General features: G+C 33.9%; 1 protein-coding gene across 1 annotated transcript in view; it reads right to left on the bottom strand.

Annotated features, from left to right (window-relative positions):
* Window positions 1-5700: 5700 nt before the first annotated feature.
* Window positions 5701-22121, bottom strand: part of spel1 (DNA mismatch repair protein spel1) — a 61119-nt gene continuing 44698 nt past the window's right edge. Inside the window, exons 8-15 of the mRNA XM_085942136.1 lie at window positions 21033-21192; window positions 15961-16135; window positions 13047-13231; window positions 12268-12486; window positions 11472-11704; window positions 10356-10447; window positions 9862-10081; window positions 5701-8634 (exon numbers count right to left, since the gene is read on the bottom strand). Of these exons, the coding sequence (XP_085798262.1) occupies window positions 8389-8634; window positions 9862-10081; window positions 10356-10447; window positions 11472-11704; window positions 12268-12486; window positions 13047-13231; window positions 15961-16135; window positions 21033-21192 (1530 nt within the window). The 3' untranslated portion in view covers window positions 5701-8388. The remainder of the gene's footprint in view (window positions 8635-9861; window positions 10082-10355; window positions 10448-11471; window positions 11705-12267; window positions 12487-13046; window positions 13232-15960; window positions 16136-21032; window positions 21193-22121) is intronic.

The raw sequence follows: 22121 nt of genomic DNA, 5'->3' as shown, positions 1-22121 counted from the left end.
AGCAGACGACAGAGATAAGATCGCCTTGATGGTGGCCGACCTCCGCTAGGGGATGGCACAATAAGAAGAAGATAGGTAGGGGGCCGCCAATGATCTTGGCCTGGGGGCCCGAGAAACCGAGTTTGCGCAGTTAAAATTTCAAGCAAGTTGAATTTTACGCAGGCCGCACTTCTTGGTTTGCGCGGTGTACAGTTTTGCCGTCCACACGCACGGTTTTGCCTGCGCAAACCGGTTTGCGCAGGCAACACCGTGGTGAAGCATGAGCGTGTGGCCGGCAAACTGTACACCGCGCAAACCAAGAAGTGCGGCTGCGTAAAATTAAACTTGCTTGAAATTTCAGACGAAAAATAATAAAAATGTCAATAAATTAACACGAGACGAAATTTTGATGTAAGTAAGTATAGGAATTTGGCGAAGGCGCCGAAAATATTTTTAAACATTCGATTGTTAAAATATCGTATACTTAATTAAAATTATAAATAAAAGTAATTGTTTAGATATACTTAAACAAAAAAATATTGATTTATTTACAAACGTTATCTACAGAACCTTAGCTTTGGTGATTTTGTGTTGTATAGGTAGGTACCTACTTCGTTATTTGGGTATCACAGTGTTTGGTTGATCACTATGTTTTGTTTTGTATTATAATATTATCAATCAAGTAAATATTTTATGAACTATAAGAGCTTGTCAATAAAATAATATAAAAATACATTGTTTTAAAATTAAAAATCCTAAAATTTATTTATTTTCCTACAATGGATAAACTTCTAGAGAAACTATTAAAATAAATAATCGATATATTAATTTTCGAATATACAGCGGTGGATAATATTATTGCTTTATTAATAAATCAAAATAATTAATAAAAACTGAAAATCGTAAGATTTACATAAAAAATCTAAATAAAAAGAAATATGTATTTCATTGATTTTTCTCGGCAAATTTTTAAAAGTATCTTTCTTAAGCCAATAAACCCCACCATGAATAACTAAATACCACCGCATTAGAAATATTCAACAATTATTGGAATAAGAACAGTGACGTCCCATGGAGGTAGGCAGATAGAGCGTTGCTTGGGGGCTACTTAAACTTTGTAATAACGAAAATATCTTTCCACTAATAAATTCAGCTCACTGACTGGAAACAAAATGTGTTAATTAATGACTCTATTTTTTGTCGAGTTCGCGATGTCTAGTTTACTTCCGCTGCCCTTCGACGGCCATGGTGACAAGAAACGACACCGTGCACGGATGGCACAAAATACTGTAGAAAAAATGGGGCGAGATTTTGGCGCTGACCAGGGTCGGCATTTTGTCTAGGGACGTCACTGACTAGTGGCGAAGGGTGGAAGTACGCTGTTAAGATCCGTCATAAATGGTGCATACTAAACTTGGTCAATCATACGTATTTGTTTTCATTGACATAAGACTACAATTTACAAATGGTGTTGGTTAGTTTTTAAAATTCAATTAAACCCTGCGAAAACCAAGCCATAATAGATAAGTAAAAAAATACTAGTCTATCTATAAAATATCTAAAATTTTTCAATTAAATCATACATAAATATGAATATTTTATAGATATAATATCTTTTTTATCTATTGTGATTTTGTTTAGGCAGAGTTTAATGAATTTAAAAAACGTACCAACAATAATAATATGTGTAATATTAGGTATTATTAATCTAACGAAAACAAATAAGTATGAATGAAAAAAGACCGTAACCGTCGACGAACTGAGCGCGGCTTGTTAAATTCGGTTTGCGCAGTTAAAATTTCAAGCAAGTTGAATTTTACGCAGGCCGCACTTTTTGGTTTGCGCGGTGTACAGTTTTGCCGTCCACACGCACGGGTTTGCCTGCGCAAACCGGTTTGCGCAGGCAATACTGTAGTGAAGCATGAGCGTGTGGCCGGCCTTTTAGGCTATACCTCAGTTGAGGCACGGTCTAAAAAGATCGTGGCTAGGCGATGCACGGGTGCAAATGACGAATGCCAAACGAAATATAATTTGTTATATAAATCCAAAATGCGTCCATTTAATGTTCTGTTTGTTCTATTAGTAACAATAATAATATATTCATTCACATGTTTTCTTTTTAAAGTAAATGGGTAACATTTTTAGTCATCTTTACACGATTTAAGAATTAATACCCCCGTCGCCATCACGAAACAAATTCACGTGTTCCCAGCTCGACGTTCTATCCCCCAATGGCAGCGAGTCCAAAATTTCGTCGCGCCTATAGTTGAAAATTATTAGCCGTTTCACTGATGTATCGCCTTAATACACAGGATATTATTTCATATTCAATTTGGTTACGGATTGTAAACATTCATCTCAACTGACAATAATACAATTTATTGTTGTAGTGGTAAACACCATGGTGGCCGAATTCTTTTCTTTCAATACCGATATCAGTGGGTCTATTCTATACTTATCGACCGCTAAAGTGATAAAGTGGTAAATATTATTAAACTTCGGGTTGGTTTATATCAAAGTATTAGCACTTATTGTAACAATTACAATAAGTTGATTGTAATTTATTTTAATACTATTATAGTATGTTTATGATTTCGAGAAAATAATACGATGGTATAATTAATCCATATCAATTATTTGAAAACATTACATTCGCACTTTGCAAGATAACATCAAAATGTGTATATACTTATCTAAATGACGAATGACATTCATGAGCAGTGCTCGAAATGGACCGGAACGCACCGGAGCGCCGTTCCTGTTCGTGAAATCGGTAAAATTATCGCTCCGTCTCTTAGAATAAATAATTTGACCGTCTGAGCTGGATAGGCCATATAATAGAAAATCTAACGCACTTATTTTTATGAAAAAAACACTTTGATAACTTTACTATGTAAAAATCTTCAGAAAACTGTCGAGCACTCCGGTTCATAAATTTTTCCATTTCGAGCACTGTTCATGAGTGAGCACGGCTGAAAGCTTGGAAATGTGTTTTTTTCTATTTCAAAATCTTTTAATTGTGTATTATTTTATTACAGATTCAAGGCCAACTTCATATAACTAATAAAAAATACTGTTTGTTTCTACAAATAAAAAAAGACAGGAAGGAAGATGTGTACAAATCGCGGCAATCAGAAAGGCCGGCAAATATGGCCGACAATGCGTGATACACAAACATAAAATACACAAAATTACAAACACATTTGAAGTTTGCCGCACACGTACAGACCACGTGATATTTGTTTACGCAAAATCGTCGCTTTTCAAAATGGCGAATTTGATTACCAGATTTTACTGCGATGAATCAGTATGTTCCTTTTTTGTCTTTTTTTATTCGTAGGTTTGTTTACTATGTACACAGAGAAATTTCCATCTATAAAATCGGAAACGATTTTTACAGAAGAGTTTTGGAATATAATACAACCAAAACTGGAAAAAATTCTATCATGGGTGTTGACTTCCTGAATTAGTTAACCCCAGGTCCATGCCACTACGTGAACCACAGTGGATATTAAGCCATTTCCACACTGGCAACAAGTTGCTGGCAACCTCATTAAATTTTACGATAATCATCATTATTATCATAAAATCTAACGAGGTTGCCAGCAACTTAACTTGTTGCCAGTGTGGACCCGGCATTAGATGCACAAAACTTAAATAATATATATTATAAATAAAAATTTAAAATTATAAATATATATGATTTATGTCTTCGACAGCCCTGATGAAATATGAGTTGGATCAGTCATAGAGCAAATTTATTAACACAAACAACTTTGACACGATTAACTAGTAGACCAGATAGATATTATGGACCACATGTTAAAAAATCATATTTTCAATTCTCAAGGCCAATTCTGTAGAACATCCCCTTAAGGTGAAGCCTTTACTGAGCCTTTTTTAAAGAGCACCTAGCGGAAAAATACGAAGCTTGCAATTTGAGATTTTTTTTTGATAATTTACAATTTCAACTGTATTAATTGTGTATTTATCTGAAAACAAAAGAAAAATATTTTTTGTTTTAAGTCAAAGATAAACTTTCAATTGTAAAAAATGTAATAAAATGTGAATTTGTTGAATCGGACCGCATCTTAAATCTAAATCTTAAAAATATAAATGTGTATAACTTGAAATCCTTTTTATTTATGTATGGTCCCAATATTGAAGCTTGATTTGATATAAATAAAAAGGATTTCAAATTATACACATTTATATTTTTTATTAAAATAGATATAAAAAATATAAAAACTATGAATTAGTCAAAAATCTCTTAGGCAATGCTTAGAAAACTTAATAAACTAAATTTTACTAATAAATATGACCATAAAATATATGTAATACTAAGATGCTGTCCGATTCAACAAATTCACATTTCATTACATTTTTTACAATTGTAAATTTATCTTTGTTTTAAAATAAAAAATATTTTTTTTTAATGTTTTCAGATACATATTTATTAATTAATACAGTTGAAATTGTAAATTATCAAAAAAAAATCTCAAATTGCAAGCTTCGTATTTTTCCACTAGGTGCCTCTTTAAAAACGGCTCAGTAAAGGCTTCACCTTAATGAGGTTTATTTATGTCCTGAGCTATGTAACATGGAAGCCAAACTATTTAATGATCCAAATATGAAAAGGCCAACTATCAAAACTGCATAAACGTCTGGATCTGGAACAATGTCAGCAATTGAAGAGTTGAACACCCTGAATAAATACATTTACTCCTGTATGAGTTTCCAGTTGGCAAAAATCGAAAAATGATTAGCAGTATTATAGTAGTAATCAGTGTTCCTTCTTCATAAGTGTATCTAATTTCTTTTTCTTCGTACAAATTATATTTAACAAATACCTACCTACTAAAAATCAATTTATGATGTTTTTGTAAAGTTTTTAAATACATAATTATCAATAACTAATTCCTGGTTTAGACGACTTATTGTTTCAAATTTGTTTATGTAGGACCCGATCCAAATCCTTCTTTTATTTTGGATTGTTTATGTGATTATTTAGGACAATATATGGCACAGAAACATCAGTCCACCGTTGTTGCTTTATCTCAAGTCACGTGTACGCACAAAATACATCAGCCACACTTGTCCGACACCGATGTTCGGTCATAAATTGCCCAGCAACTGGACAATAGTTGCACCATTTTTTTTGGGCAATTGTATCGGCAATCTGCAAATTTTTGATGCTCGTTTACGGGCCCCTTTATAATCTAAGCCCCATAGTTATCTACAAATGACATCACAAGATTTTCTACCTGCCCGCCCCCCGCCATTCTAAAATCTTTCTCACCCCTATCTTAATTGCGTCACATTTTTGAACTTTAATTTTTTTTTAAATAAATACATTGAAAATGATCGATGTCAATGCTATGTTCTCACAGTATAACTTATTTAAAAAAAATTAGCTTCGTTGGTTTTGTTAACACATTTTCAACCCCCTAAACCCCATGTCAAAACATGATCACATTATATCGACCCCTTCCCACACTTAGGGCATGACTTTATCTATGGATGATCATTAATATAGCTCCGTTCTAATATAGAAGATTTTCTTAAACCTCTGGTTTCAATGGATATAAATTCCATTCTACTTCAAAAAAACTCCAGAAAATATTTTCATGAGGATTTGTTGTTAGATTATTTTAAAAATTCAAAAGGCTTAATGTTTTTATAAAAATTATTTGTTTTTATTAAAAATGAAACAACATGTCATTATTATGAAATATACAAAATTTATTGGAATACACTGAAGTCTAAATTATACATGAAGATTCTCAGGCCAACTGTCTATCCCAATCGTCTGCGCCAATCGTGAAATGTCACTTTAGATCGTTCACAGGAGTCGTGGCCAAAATACGATAATTCTTATTAATCGCGCATTACTCAATCGACTATTGTGACAATTGGATAGACGATTACTGAGAATGCACGGTAATCGTTGATCCAACTGTCACCAATCATCAATATGTGTGCGAAAAATAGGAATTATTTTTTCACAACATTTCACAATCGGCGCAGATGATCGGTGAAACGATCGGGACAAACGGTCAGTATGAGAATCTGCCACTTTAATTTGACCTTACGATAATTTTACAAAATAAAAATTATTTGAGATTCAGTAACCAAGTTACTAACTAGTATTTTTATGTTTAATGAAAATATATAACATATAAAATGGTAACTTTTAATACATAATACAGTAAAACCTCGTTAGTAAGAACACTGATAATTCAAAATTCGCCGTAATTCGAAATTTTCCCGAAAAAAAAGTCCCTTGAAACCATACCTTTAATTCGAATTTCATAATTCGAAATGATTCCAGAGTCCCTGGCATATAAAAATATTCAATAAATCGTAATAAAGTACACTATTTCATGGGACAGTCATTGAAAATTGTGACAGACTTTCCTTAAAACATCAAAAATTACTTATTTTATGATGGTAATAAAAATAATCCTGACATTTTATGACCCAATTCGGTAGGCACATCTATGATCAGAAACGAAATTAATGAAAATCAAAAAAAAAAATTGTTTTTTCAAAATTTTTATATTTTTCCCCCATACATTTCATAATTCGTAATTCGAATTTTTTTTTGATTTTCGGTCCCATGGAATTCGTATTTACGAGGTTTTACTGTATTATTCATACTTCATCGATTCTTCTTTTTTCTTACATTTTTAAACAATATTCATACTCTTTCGGCAATAGGTACAATACGTAGAATAATTCTATCCAATGGTACTTATTCATTATAGGAACTAGCGTTTGAATTATTAATCTCTATGGACTATTCAATGGGAAAATGGTATTACAATATTTTAGTGTGGTTGAAATGGTACCCATACAAAAATTATTAAACTGTATAAAAGAATTCTGTATATTAGTGCAGATGAAAGAAAGACCTGGATGAAAATGGAAGCTGGAGAAGGCCAAGATACGCACAGGGTTGTATGGCCAGGAAGAAGATAATCTTCCGAGTTAATAATCCGTGTTTGAAATGGACAATATATTACCATCCATTCGTAACTTTCTGGGTACCTATATCTTTGCAATATTTTTGGTAGATTTAATAATAATTTCTGTATGCGAAAGAGACGGTAGGTCTAAAATCGCTACTTCTCAGGAGAGCCAAGAGAAGGTTGATTTTTAGACCATTTTGTATGGTTACGCCTATGTTTCTATGTAGAATTTAGTAATTCAGGGGTGTTGATTTGACTCATCTTTTTTCTCATTTGTGCATATATCGTCAATGTTTTGTAAAAAGGGCGAATTAACCAAAATGCTACTTTACAGGAGGAGGATTTTTAACTTTTGACATTTATTTGTTTTTCACCTGTAGATGATTATAAATATCTAACAAGTTTATAATAAAGCTTAGAAAGAATACTGTCATTATAATAGGTATTATTATATAATATTTTAAAAGGCCTAATTTATGTCACATTTGCTTTTTATTTCGTAATTTTAATTAATTCAATTTTAGTCGATTTTCGTTTTTAAGTACTTTCCTGTGGAGATAAAAATTCGCCGTTTTTTCACAACAAAGCTAGTGGGGTACATATTGTATTTTCATTAAAATCTCGATTTCGCCAAAATGGTTAATTCGACCTTTTTACAAAACACCGACGATATTATGTATGCTAGTTCATTTGGCATATTTAATTCATTTTTGGATTTTTAAGACTTATCACCCGCCCTCTTTCATTCGCTCACAGAATACTAATTAATCTAAAATTTTGTTGAAAGGCTTACGGTTTTTTACAGATGCGGGAAATGAATAACAGTGTGAAGTTTGTTACAAATGAATATGCAATGCAAAATGACTTTAAGTCATTTAATCATTAGTCTTAGTAATCTTTTTTTCAGCTTCATGACAAAATACCACACATCATGTAACTAGGTTTTTTACCACACATGCCTAAATATAGACCAAGATTCATCTGTGTGTGAACAAATTATACAAGTGTTCTGTAAACATATTATGTTCCAACACAAATGCATAACTCCACATTGCAAACATTGCTATCAAATATAACTTGGTCAGTTAGTGTACGTCCTGAGTGGCAGCGTTCGGCGCAACGTTGAGCGTTTTGCGCAACTCAAAACGTATAACTGTGTGTGAAAATGTTTGTAGACAATGTCTTTTTTTGGTTATACATTTATACGTTTGAGTTGCGCATAACGCTCAACGCTGCGCCGAACGCTGGCACTGAGGCCTCACACTTAGCATTGTACAAATAAGTGTAAGTCCGTGGTAGTATACAAAAAACCTGAAAATTTACATGAAACATTGTTCATAAACAGTTTTATACAATGTTCATTTATTCACGCACATGTGCATCTAGGTTTGGACTAGGCATAATCTTAAATACAAAAATAGTTGGCAAAGTCTACGATCTACGTCATGAGAGCTTTAATGTACGGATTCTCCTTCTTGATACTGTCTTTCAATTCTGATATTCGGGTGATCATCTGAAAGTCAGTCAGATTGTCAAGATCCAGCTGCCCGCACGCTTTTACAAAGTTCATCATCTCCGACTCGGCTTCCAGCTTAAGAGCTGACTTCTCTTGAGGGTTTTTATTCAGCATTTGTGCAGAGTCGAACCTGTGACCTTCCAATTGTCGCTGCTTCTCCTCAGCAAACTGGAATTTATAAAATTTAAGGCTTCAGGCAGGTTTGATGAAAATAATTTTACCAAAGAGATTAAACTGATATAATAGAGGGAGTAATACAAACTTTTGTATTATGACACTTTCATTCTAGAACATTTATAGTATGATTGAATTACTTACATAGTAAGAAAATAGTGGAAAATTAACTTTCGACAACACTGAATAGATACATAGTAAATCAAATACAAATGGTGGTCTGTTTTTGACACTCTCGCCTTGCTTACATACTGTTATTTGTGATTTTAAATAATTGTTCATCTAAATACTCATGGTTTATTGTATAAAAGAACTTCCTTTAGACTTGTATCGACATCCCATGGTGGCCAAGCGGCTAACGTGTCAGCTTATGATGCCGTGGGTCCCACGTTCAAATCATAGGTCTGGCAAATAAATACACATATTGTTTTTCAATGTATGTATGTTTGGGGTCAGTGTATAGACCTAATAGGTTGAGCAATTAGCTGACATCCATTTCTCGTAAAAATAAAAATCTGTCAATACAAACCTCCATCCTGTGCCCATATGATATTCTAAGGATTGGATATGGTCAAAAAAAAATTTACTCATAAACACAAATGGTACATAAATAAATTTCAAAAGTTCTCCTATAGAGCATGTTAAGCCAAAAGGTGACAATTTGGAAGTTTGCGGGAAAGCAAAATAAAATATTAATTTAGTCAGTTTTACTTAGGTACATAACCTAATAAAACATTCTTGTAATGTGTTTATATAAAATGTTTTCAACTTTTTTTTTTTCGACCATGTCCGATCCTAATAGGATCATATGGGCCTCCACAGAGTGGAGGCTTGTATTGACAGATTTTACGTTTTTTCGAGAAATGGATGTCAGCCACTTGCTTGACCTATTAGGTCCATACTCTGACTCATACACAAATTGAAAAACAATATGTGTACTTGCCAGACCTAAGATACGAACCTGAGACCCACGACACAATAGGCCAACGCTTAAGCCACGCGGCCATCGTAGGTATAAACTTTGTCACGGAATAAACGTTGCTCCATCAGCACTTTCATATGGAATTTTGGGATCCTGAAAATAAAACTCTATATATGTAACCCACTTTTGCCAAAATATCCCTTTTGGTTTATAAGCCTCAATATTTTCACGTAAATACCTCAAATGCTTGATTACAATAATGACCATTTCAGTAATTTATTATTGACATAAGTTTATACCTGCACAACATGTTGCGGAAAATCGGCCATCCTGGCAACGTGTATGCCAAAACTTTTATCGCACACCCCGCCCTCGACTTTGTACAGGAGGGTCAGGCGATCGGACGATGTCACGGCGCTCACATGAAAGTTGGCCACCTCCTCACAGGACGCCAGCTGTGTTATCTCATGGAAATGTGTCGCAAACAAGCAAAACGCTTTTGTCTCCTTTGCAAGGTATCTATAACAACGATTATTTTATTATTACCGTGTTTATGGAAATTATTACTGAAACTATTTTGAAATTATATATTTCTCTGTAAAAAGAATTTCACATTCTATTTGACTTCTAAGGCAATCAATATTGGATCAGTGGTGAATACATTAGCTGTATATACATTACTATAGTGTTGACAAATATAATAAATATTACTACATACAAACATTTATTGTTATGTTTCTATAAACAATGTATATTGAAACATATTTACATAAATGCTATAAAAATGACATACTCAGCAATTGCCCAAGCTATTCCGCACCCTTCGTATGTAGAAGTCCCTCTGCCGAGTTCATCAATGATGACCAGAGAATTTTTAGTTGCCGTCTGTAAAAAAAACTCATTAATTTTACAATAATTCATAGTAGACAAAAGGTTATAATTCCGACTTTCCTGTTTACAGATTAGTACATATATAATCACAAATTCAATACATTGCTTCCCTTTATTTACGAATAAGGTGTTATCCGGGGATCATAAAATTGATGGGGACTGGCTTACCCTACTGGGTGTGATATAACACGCTACAGATCTTTAGTGTGGAAAAATATGGGATAACGTAAATATGCTATTTTCAATAGTTATATCTGTATCATATTAATATGCATAAAAGCTTGTCATGTAAACGTAATGTGCATTCAATATTTGAGGACAGTTGGTGAGCTTCGTTATATTCATAAAGTACCCTGCTTCAAAAACGGCAATGGTTTTTACATTTCTATCTTATTAATCTATTGTGTGGTCAATAGTTTACAGTTGTCACGACTTCATAAATATGGAAATAAAGTAGACAAATTCCTAAATATCTATTTCGAAGCTATGACTTCCAACCCGCGCCTCACATCATATCGTCACTGTTCTGGCAGAAGACACTAATTCGAAAAAATGACATATTGAGTTAGTTATACCAAACTATTCCTTATTTCAAACTTTACCGTCTGGAAACCTTCTTAATAAATAAACAGTCTTTATTTTAAAGTCATCCTTTTTACGATTACTTAATAAACTCACATGATAGACCATTTCAAACATTTTAACAACTTCAAAGTCAAATTACTCAAAACTAGTATTCTCCAGTTAGTGTGTTCTGCCAGAACAGAGACGATATTGTACCAAGTACGTTATGTTTGAGAAGCTCCTTTTGAGATATCAAGAATCGAGATGAAGGTCTACTAAAAGTCGTCTTAAGTTGCTACCAAAATAAGCTGTGCATTTTCATCAATATTCATCTGGTAGTTTTTGAGTTGACTAATTATTTAGAATTACAAATTTCGAATTAAGTAGGTACCTATATATTATACAGAATTTTGAATTACATAAAATTTTGAATTTTGCCGTTATTTAAACCTACCCTCAAAATCGCTGCCGTCTCAACCATCTCCAACATGAAGGTACTGAGCCCCCTCAGCTGGCAGTCGTCGGCGCCTACCCGTGCCAGGATGCTCTCCAGTAGGGGCACGGTGGCGCTCTCGCACGGCACAAAGCAGCCCAAGTGAGCCATCAGAGCGCACACCCCTACTGATCGAATATAGGTGCTCTTGCCACCCATGTTAGGCCCAGTTATTATATTGAAGGTTGTGCCACCTGAAAAGTTATTTTTCATTAGTTTAACATAGTCACCTGTCATGAGTGGCTACATGAATGGATTACTCGGATATAGGTTAATCACTCTACAGTGGCACCATGTGTATATCAAAAGTGATCCGCAATTGTATTGTTAATGATTGCTAGCATTGAAACTGGCATTGTAGCATACAATACAAAATATTGTTGGTCATAACATTGTCGAGTCTTGTTGTTGAAATCAATATGTACATATCCACATTTGGATACACGGCGGAAGTGTTTGTGTATATTTTTCTCCATTTCCTACTTTCCAACATGTATTAAAAAAATTTGGAAATCCAAGAAGTTTTTATGCTTGGTCGTATATAGTCAATCAATAAAATGTATGTCGTGTAATGTCGTCATCAAGCATTGAGAAATATATGAAATGGCATTCATACATGAATTAATATGTACTTTTATTGGACCAAACATCTAGCAAAACAATATATATTTTAATAGTATATTATAATAGAATGAAAATGATTTTCAAAAATTAATATTATGGACCATATTTATATTAATCTTGAATAAATTTATACCTTTTTTGAAATGGACATCATTGGCGATAAATGATATCCCGTCCTGCAGCTCTAAGCAAGGATGGCGAGCGTTCACGAGGGTCAGCTCTTCACCACTGTCTACCAGTTTGGGTCGCACATACGGGATGGGAGCCTCACACGACACAATGCTGAACGCCAATAATATGTCCAGCTTCGCCAATATCTCCGACAGAACCCATAAGATCTCCGAATATCCACCTGAATTTTGACAATTATCAATTTAATAAACTTCAACTTCTGTAACTCTTATTCAAAAATATTCCAGAATACGACACCTAAGGAAATTGGCCAAAAATTGAGAATTTAGGTTAACTGTAGGAAATAAATCTATGTCATTACGATGCCCTATATTTTGTCATTGTGCGAATAGACATTCAAATATCATATAAAATATATCAACATCATAAAAGAGTATTATTTTAAATGTCTTCTAAAATTGAGAATAAACATAATATTTCATAAAATAATTATACTTAGCACGTTATCAAATTATTCAGTTGTCAATCGCATTATAGATATAATTTAATGGCACATCATGTATAGTAAAATGTATTCATAAAACTTTCTATGGAATGTTTATATTATTAAAGCATGTATTCATAATATATATTGAGAACTCCTCCTGGCTGAATGCTGCGTGTTGGTAATCAGGATTCCTTCATCTTCGGGTTAGAGTAGAGGAGGGGGCAGTGTTAATATATAATATGTGATTGTAAAAGTGGTTTAATGTTATACCTTTGGCAAGACACGAAAATTACCTGCAATGCGCATTATTTCGGTGACCACAGTTTTCTGGTGCTCCTCATAGTTATTCTTCAACTGAAGATATTCCTCGTTGAGCGAAGACAACTCGTCGTTACTGAACTTCACCCCGCTTTTATTGGCGTCCAATATTTTGAACGATTTGTTTTTCCTGATTATGGGTTCTTCCTTCAATGTGATCCTGCAAGAGAACGGAATAGATAAACCTACCATTAACAATAATTTTACTATCAAGAAAAAATATGATACATATTTTAAAAAAATTCTAAATTTAATGTCAATTGTCAGATGCAATTTTTACAAGCTGCAAAAATACTAAACCTAGCAAGAAAAACGTAAAATTGGCAATGCTAGTTGTAAGCAATTCTTTCAACCTATCATTAATAATACAGAACAAGGGACATTGGTTCGGTGAACAAATGAAGGAAAACATTGTTCATAAACGTTCATGGGTTGGATTAGGCTTTAGGTCCACCACACACATTGAAAAACAGTGTGTGGATATGACAGAGATAGGTTTCAAACCGGCGACCTATGACGTCTAAAGCAGACATTGTACAACTAGGCCTCCGTAACAATCAATATGCAATAAATAAAAAGGTAAATTACTACTATCTCTCCTAAGTAGAATATATAAACTTCATGAGTCATATTAATTGACTTTTTTCATGAGGAATGGTTATTAGTTATTCGTCAAGCTAATTGGGTTCTTGCCCTGAATCAAACTCACAACCCACAGCTTCATAGGCGACTTTCTACCATTACTTTACCATGAGTGGTGGCCATATTATTGCAAAATGACAAGAGAAGATTTGGACGGCCTGAAACACAGATAGCTGGACTGCATCACAGGGGACTTAAGGATGATCGGTCAAAGCAACTGGAAAGCATTGGAGTTGCATTGTCCAGGATTACCAACACCCAACAAAAAATTTACGATGGTTATCTTATTTGTAGAAATAATGTAATATAAATATTTCTCTTTGAAACACAAATAGTAATTCTACGACTATAAAATATTAACGGCCAATAGACATTTGATTTTATTTCTGTTTATATAAGGAAAATGATCAATATCGATGTAATTATTCATATTACAATATATTTGCATTGTAATAATTACATATATATTGCAATGTCTAGTAGCAATAAACAATTTTCCTGCCACTGTGTAATCCACTGGTATTCAAAGTTCAGAGAACCGTAATTCAATGCGTTGATTACAATAGATTTATATGTTGCGGTCGTTGTTTTTTATAACAAAATTTAAACAGCCCTTCCCTCATAGCAAACATTACACATGGAATTGAAATCGGACGTCATATCAGATAAATTTGAAAAAAAAATGTGATTCTGGAGGGGATACATTCATCCATTTTTAAGGTGTCGTAAAAGGAGCGTGTGCATAATAGTATGTACCTATTTGAATAAGTTTGCTTACTGACAGCTGTCAAATAATTACATTTTGTCCATTGAAATAGTAAATATAGTTTCGGACAAGTAATATTGTATTGATATATATCGCCATGTGATATACAATATCCAATCATGTGGCGATAGTAAAATTAAATAAATAAGTAAAACATTTTGTTTAAAAGGACAAAGACGTTAGAAACCAAAAAAAACCAGAACCACAGAACTAGCAATGTAAAAGGTCACAGTGAAACCGGCAAGGCATCAGTCCACAACATAGCTTCCGGTTTGACCTGGTGTATGAATGGTTATGGTTATTTCGCTCCCGTCGAAAAGACCAGACATATTCCGCGACACTGGCTATTAATTACTAACTACAGTAAAACCTCGGTAATAACAACACGGATAATTCGAAGTCCTGGCATATAAAAATATTCAATAAATCCGTAAAAAAATACACTATTTCATCAGCCAGTTATTGAAAATTGACTTTTCTTAAAACATCATAAATTACTTATTTTAAGAAGGTAATAAAAATAATCCTGACATTTTATGACACATTAACACACACGGAACCGGAAATTTGGTAGGCACATCGATGATCGTAAACGATATTAATGAAAATAAAAAAAAACCCCCATACATTTCATAATTCATAATTCGAATTTTTTTTCGATTTTCGGTCCCTTCGAATTCGTATTAACGAGGTTTTACTGTAGTTTAGTGTGAATTTATTGTTGCAATGCGAAATGATAGGTTTTTGTGAGTTACAGTGAAACCCCGATTCTACGATTTCAAAGGGACCCTAAAAAAAACTGATAAATGCGGGATATATAATTTTTTTTTAAAAAAAACTTACTCATAAACAATTCTATGACAACGAAATGACAAATATTCAACAAAAACGGTCTATCAGGATAATATATGTGACGGGACCATAATATTAAGACGATATATTGAGGAAAACGATAAATCGGGGAACGGTTAATGCGGGATTATTTAACTTTGTTCTTATGGGTGTTTGGCGGGACTTTAAAAAATGAACGATCCATGCGGAAGAACGATCTATGCGAGAACGGTAGAACGAGGTTCCACTGAAGTGGGTGGCTAAAAATTAGTCATTCAGAATTAATCAATTATCTTATAAACGTAGCCGTAGATATTTAAATCTCCCGACTACAATAGCAAAGAAATAAAAGATTGTATTGATAGCCAGCTATCTACACAAATGCCAACAAAAATGGATAAATGACCTGTATGCATTTGCAATAACTGTCGCTTCTGTTCGGCTTGTATATACCTACATACGTATTAACATATACGGCATAGCGCTGTTTGCGATTTAAGTATTACGCCAAGAACTTTTAGCATGCTGGCGGTATTGGAACAGTTTTAACGTCTCGATATAGATACATATCAAAGTCTAGTTGATTGATTTTGAAAAGTGACACAACAAATTAATCAATGGAGTGAACACGATGATTATATAGCACACACCTGAAATGATAGCCATGAATTGAAATGAAGTCTAGCTTAATGGACTTTCCGGAATCGAGGTTGAGTTTCCCGGCCACTTTGGACAGCAGCTTCTGCATTTGATCCTCAACTCCTTTCATATCCGAGCGGAGTTCTTTCAGCTGATCATCGAATTCGGCCTTCACCAGAAATTCTCCTGGAAACCGCAAGATTTATTCAAGATTAGGCCTTCCTGCAGTAGACAGCTTTATAGATACATAAATTTAAAAAAAAAAAATTTTGCCTAGCCAACTTTTAATTATAATTCTTCTTGTGACACCTACTATCGAAGACTACTCACCCGCCATCACGACAATCTTTAATTTGTCATCTGCTAACTGGAAAATTTTGGTGGAGCTGCACCTCACACCAATCATGGTGGTTCTTAAGCCATAAATTGTGACCTTTTACTACGTATACCATCGATCTTTGGCACTATTATTTTATCAACGCGTGAATTATATTATGTTATCTTCAATTTCCATCCAATTTAACATTACGAATATGATTTGGTAAATTTTTCATTTGAATTTGTAATTGACTCATAATTTTGAAGAAACATTTTGTGTTCTGTATTTACTATATATTATGTACAGTCGAACTTGCGTTATTATGAGGAAGATAGGACCAACTGAATTCGCTTGTTATAAGCATTACTCCTTATGTCGTTATATAACATTTTGCACCATGTTCTATTTAAGCATAGAACATAAAAAATCTGAAAACCATAATAAATAATAAACAAGCATGGCATTCATAAACTACAAAAGAAGTTGTTTATTGTATGAGCCGCCGGCACTGGTACCTATTGACTTCACAAAGCATGGATATTTTACATGCAATTTCAACCATATACGTGGATATTTTTTCAATGTTGTCGGCGAAAACACCAATTAGGTATTTGGACACTTAACTAGTACGAGGGTGGGTCAATAATTCCTTAGAAAAAAGCATTAAAACAGGTTTTATTTTTGTATTTTTTTTTTATTTCTCAACATAATTTCCTTGGAGCTCAATAGACTTGGTTAGACGTTTCTCAATTTTTTTTAAACCGTCAGAAAAATAAGTTTTCGGAAGGTCCTCAAAATAAGCATTTGTCCGATCGATGACTTCTTCATTTGAAAAAAAACGTTGTCCACTTAGCCATTTTTTTAAGTTTGGGAAAAGGAAAAAGTCACTGGGGGCTAAATCTGGCGAATACGGTGGGTGGTCGACCAATTCGAACTTCAATTCTTCAATTTTAGCCATTGATCGTAAACATGTGTGAACACGGGCATTGTCCTGATGAAAGAGGATTTTTTTCCTGTTTAAATGAGGCCGTTTTTCTTCAATTTTGTTTTTTAGCTGGTCCAATAAAGATGCATAATAATCCCCTGTTATTGTTTTTCCTTTTTCCAAATAGTCAACGAAAATAATTTCACGCGCATCCCAAAATACAGTAGCCATAACCTTACCAGCTGATTTTACGGTTTTCGCCTTCTTTGGACATGGTTTGCCTTCGCAATCCACTGCTTTGACTGTTCTTTCGTCTCGGGAGTATAGTGGTGTATCCATGTTTCATCTACAGTCACAAAGCGACGAAAAAATTCATCCGGATTGCGTTGCATGAGCGACAACAGAGCTGTAGAGGCCACCACCCTACTGCGTTTATTGTCGACTGTGAGCAAACGCGGCACCCATCTTGCAGAAATATTTTTCATGCCCAATTTGTCATGTAAAATAGAAATGACGCTACCTTTTGAGATCCCTGTAACCTCAATTATCTCACTCAACTTTAATCTTCGGTCACTTAACACCATATCGTGGATTTTATTGATCATTTCTGGTGTAGTCACCTCTACAGGACGTCCTGAGCGTGGTTTATCCTTTGTTGATGTACGACCACGTTTAAATTCATTTAACCAGTTATAAACAGTTGCAAGTGAAGGAGCAGATATGCCGTGAACTAAATCCAACTCATTTTTTATTTCCTTTGCTGTTAACCCTTTTATATTAAAATGTTTAATAACAACTCTAAACTCAATTTTCTCCATTTTCCATTTTTCCATTTTCCACAAGCAAATTTTTTTTTTAAATGTACGAGAAACACACAACAACCCGACCAATCTGATTGAAACTTCGCAGCATACTGAATCGGTAGTGCCGCTGCATGAAAACAAACCGCTTGCAGTACTAGTCGCGCCACCTGTCGGCTTTTCTAAGGACTTATTGACCCACCCTCGTATCATAAAATTAATCCGATCCCGGCGGCATCCTGCCCGGTTGAATTTTATTGCTTAGGGTCGAAAATATTTTTAAAGGATCGACACATTAACAATTTTAAGAAAAATTTTGACGATATTTTTGCTCAGTATAACCGATAAGTAGCTCGTTAAAACAGTGAATAAATGTATGGAGAAAATCATAACCCAAAATGTCAACGAATGTTTCCTCATTACATCCGAGATTTCACTATGTCCGAGATCATAATAACCGAGTTCGACTGTGGTGATTATTGTTTTATTCGCTGAATGATACCAGTCCCACTGAGGAACAATCCAAATTATTTAACAGTCATCTTCAGAATAAAGAAATCACTCGCCAATTAAAAAATGATAAACATCTACATTATTATTGATAAAAGAAGATTTTTTAAATTAAAAATGTTAGTTAATAGAAAGATAATATTCTTCTAAATAGTTAAAATTATGAGGATTTCAATAGTAATAAATATAGTTGCTAATAATTGATATGAATTCTTTCCCACGTAAAGTGAGACGTGTGGTAGTTGTCTCATTAACGGGTGTTCGGAAGTCGACGTAAAGTCGGACAACTACATTTCTACCAAAAGTATATAATTTAGAAAGAATGTAATAATGAGTAAATAAACTGTGTATAGTATTTATAATACTCTCTGAATTTCAGGTGCCTAGTAATAAAAATATAGAAGTTCAGTAGAAAACAAACTATTTTTACTTCAAATAGCTCTCCTGTAAAATTACGTTTTTGTAGATGTCCGAGTTTACGTAGGGACCGTCGATATGGCTTTCCTACAAAGTCTATAGATTATTTAGGAAGCTCGCATAGGTGCTGAATTTTTTTTATTTTCGACCTTCACACAGCACCCAGCCAACAAAAAAATAATGATATTGTTATATTATGATAAAATCTTATCAATCTAATCATAGTATAAAAAAATTCCATACAATGATTATCTAATTTAAAAAAATTCCATTCAATGATTAAATATCCATTTCTGAGTATTTTACAAATTTATAATAAAAGATTATATTAAGGTATTTATTTATTTAGGTTTGTACACAAACAAGATAACATGTGTCACTTTTTGCCATGATACCGATCAATTTACAGGGTGAATACAAAAACTAAGTATTGTCGAAAAAGAACTTTTTCTCCACGTGATAAAACTGTAAACTAAAAGCTGCTCCATCATCATCATCATCAGGGGCGCGACAACCTGGTGTGGGTCCTGGCCTCCTCCAACAACTCCCTCCACCTGTCCCTATTCAGTGTGACCGCTTTTCAATTCGGTACCCCCAGAATACGGCAGTCACTGGCAGCTCCATCCAACCAGCGAATCTTTGGCCTGCCTCTTTTTCTACGGCCTATTGGATTGCTGGACTTCACTCTCTTTGCCGGTTCATTTTCATTCATACGGTGCACATGACCTAGCCATCGTAGTCTCCCAATCTTAATTGATTGAACTGCACAGCAATTTTTGTACTGCCCGTAGAGCTCAGCATTATATCTTCTCCTCCAATTGATGCCGTCCCTGATCGGTCCATATATACGTCAGAGAATTTTTCTTTCAAAGATGTTCAGGGCTTGTTCATTTCGCAGAGTTAATGTCCAGGTTTCCGATGCATAGGTGAGCACTGGCTTTACAAGTGTCTTGTAAAGAGTGCTTTTAGTTTGGTTTTAGCCCCTCCTGTGCAGTTAATCGCACTTCCGTTTTTAAACGAGGAACGCCCCCAAGTTTATCATTCATTTTAGGCTTCCGTAGTGTACAGATCTATCAATTTATGTAATTTGATGCTTTTTATAATAAAAATATGTCTAAAACGATCAAGAGTGGTGTTGGAATTATTATTAGTAAACTTTTGGTTTATTGCGAAGAAGAAAAGGAGTCGCATCTCAAAACAAAGCCGATATATTATTTAAACAAGTGTTGCCGCCATGACGTACGTCACAGAGAAATCTTCTATATGCGACTACAGCGACTTCCTGTTATCGACGAGATCTTGTTATCGGATAGTATCAATCAGTGGCGAGGGGTGGAGGTAGGCTATTAAAATCCGACATAAATATTGCACATTAAACTTTGTCAGTCATACGTATTTGTTTTCATTGAACTAAGACTACAATTTGCAGGTAGCGTTGGTTAGTTTTTAAAATTCAATTAAACCCTGCCTAGACCAAACCATAATTGTTTAGGTATGCTATGGGCGATCCGACAAAAATTATGCACATTTTTTCAGTCATACTAATTTGTTTTCGTTGAATTAAAAATACATAATATTACAGATGGTGTCAGTTAGTTTTTCTAAAATGCATTAAGTCCTCCCTAAACCAAAATATAATCGATAAAAAATATTCTTCTATTTGTTTATTGACATAATTTTAGATATTTTATAGATAAACAAATATTTTTTCACAATTATAATACTATGGCTTGGTCTTATTTTAATGAAAACAAATACGTTTGACTGATAAAGTTTAGTGTGCAATATTTATGTTGCATCTTAACAGCCTACCTCCACTCTTCGCCAATGGTATCAATAATAATTGATAATAGGAATGATGCCCTTTAGATTGGAGCCTTGTATGCCATGATTATGTGTACCATATTTCATATTACGTCAATGGTCTTGGTGGAAAGGTAAAATAAAGATTTAAATAAAACGGAATATCAGATATATCGCGTCCATACCACGTGGAATAATTAAAAATTATTATGTATTTCATTATAATTAATATTTCTCATCCTCAATTTTCTTTAATCATTGGACAAAATATGATGAAAAATTATTCAGGTTACATTGAAATAGCGATACCTTTGTCGACGAGATCCATGTCGATGGTGGTTTCCATCATCTTTTGGTACTTTTCCATATCAGCCAGCACATCGGAGATGGGGTCCACCAAGGCTCCCTTCACTGATTTTTCTTCACATTGCCTCAGGCAGTCCAACAAGAAAGGGACTCTCTCAACTGCCTGAAATAATTTAATCGCTAATGTATTATGACAAATAAACGCATTCTTCATTAGGTCGATTTGAAGTAGTAGTGAAGTCATACGTATTTGTTTTCATTGAACCAAGACCACAATTTGCAGGGTGTTGGTTAATTTTTAAAATTCAATTAAGCACTATGTAAACCGAGCCATATTTTATAGATATAAGAATATTTTTGTTCGATTATGATTTGGTTTGGGCAGGGCTTAGTGAATTTAAAAAAAATAACCAACACCATCTGTAATGTTTATTCTTAAATCAACGAAAACAAATAATTATGACAGAAAAACTGTGCACTATTTTTGTCGGATCGGTCATAACATAAAAAAACTATTATGGTTTGTATTAGGCAGGGTTTGATTGAATTTAAAAAATTACTAACACCATCTGCAAATCGTAGTCTTAGTTCAGTGAAATTAAATACGTATGACTGGCAAAGCTTAGTATGTACTATTTATGTCGAATTTTAACAGCCTACTACCACCCTTCGCCACTGCTATATGTTAATCAATCTACAGTGGTACCATAGGCGTTTCCCATATGTATTGGAATTGTTTGCTGCAATGCCTGATTTAATACTAACAAACAATACCACTACAACTGAAAGTCGCTTTTTCCATACCCATGGTGCCACTGTAGAATGATTTACCCTCTAAGTCAGCGATACTCAACCTGCTTTTATGTGCGGCCCGAAACACACTTATTATCAGGAACATGATCTTTAATTTTGAAATAAACGCTTGGCTACACATTACTTTTGTTCATAATTTTTAAAATCTCAAAAATGTTTTGTAAAAAAGGGGGGTTTCATGACTTTTTCGTCACACCATTAGTGATGCGGCCCGCGTTACTTTACAAATATATGTATTTGGCCTAAAGAAAAAAAAGGTTGAATATCATTGCTCTAAGT

The sequence above is a fragment of the Rhyacophila brunnea genome, unplaced genomic scaffold (genome assembly GCF_057557595.1).
Source record: "Rhyacophila brunnea isolate RB1 unplaced genomic scaffold, BYU_Rbru_1.0 scaffold_14, whole genome shotgun sequence".
Taxonomy (NCBI): domain Eukaryota; kingdom Metazoa; phylum Arthropoda; class Insecta; order Trichoptera; family Rhyacophilidae; genus Rhyacophila; species Rhyacophila brunnea.
Note: the sequence above shows the minus strand (reverse complement) of the source record. Positions and strands in the feature narration are given on the sequence as shown.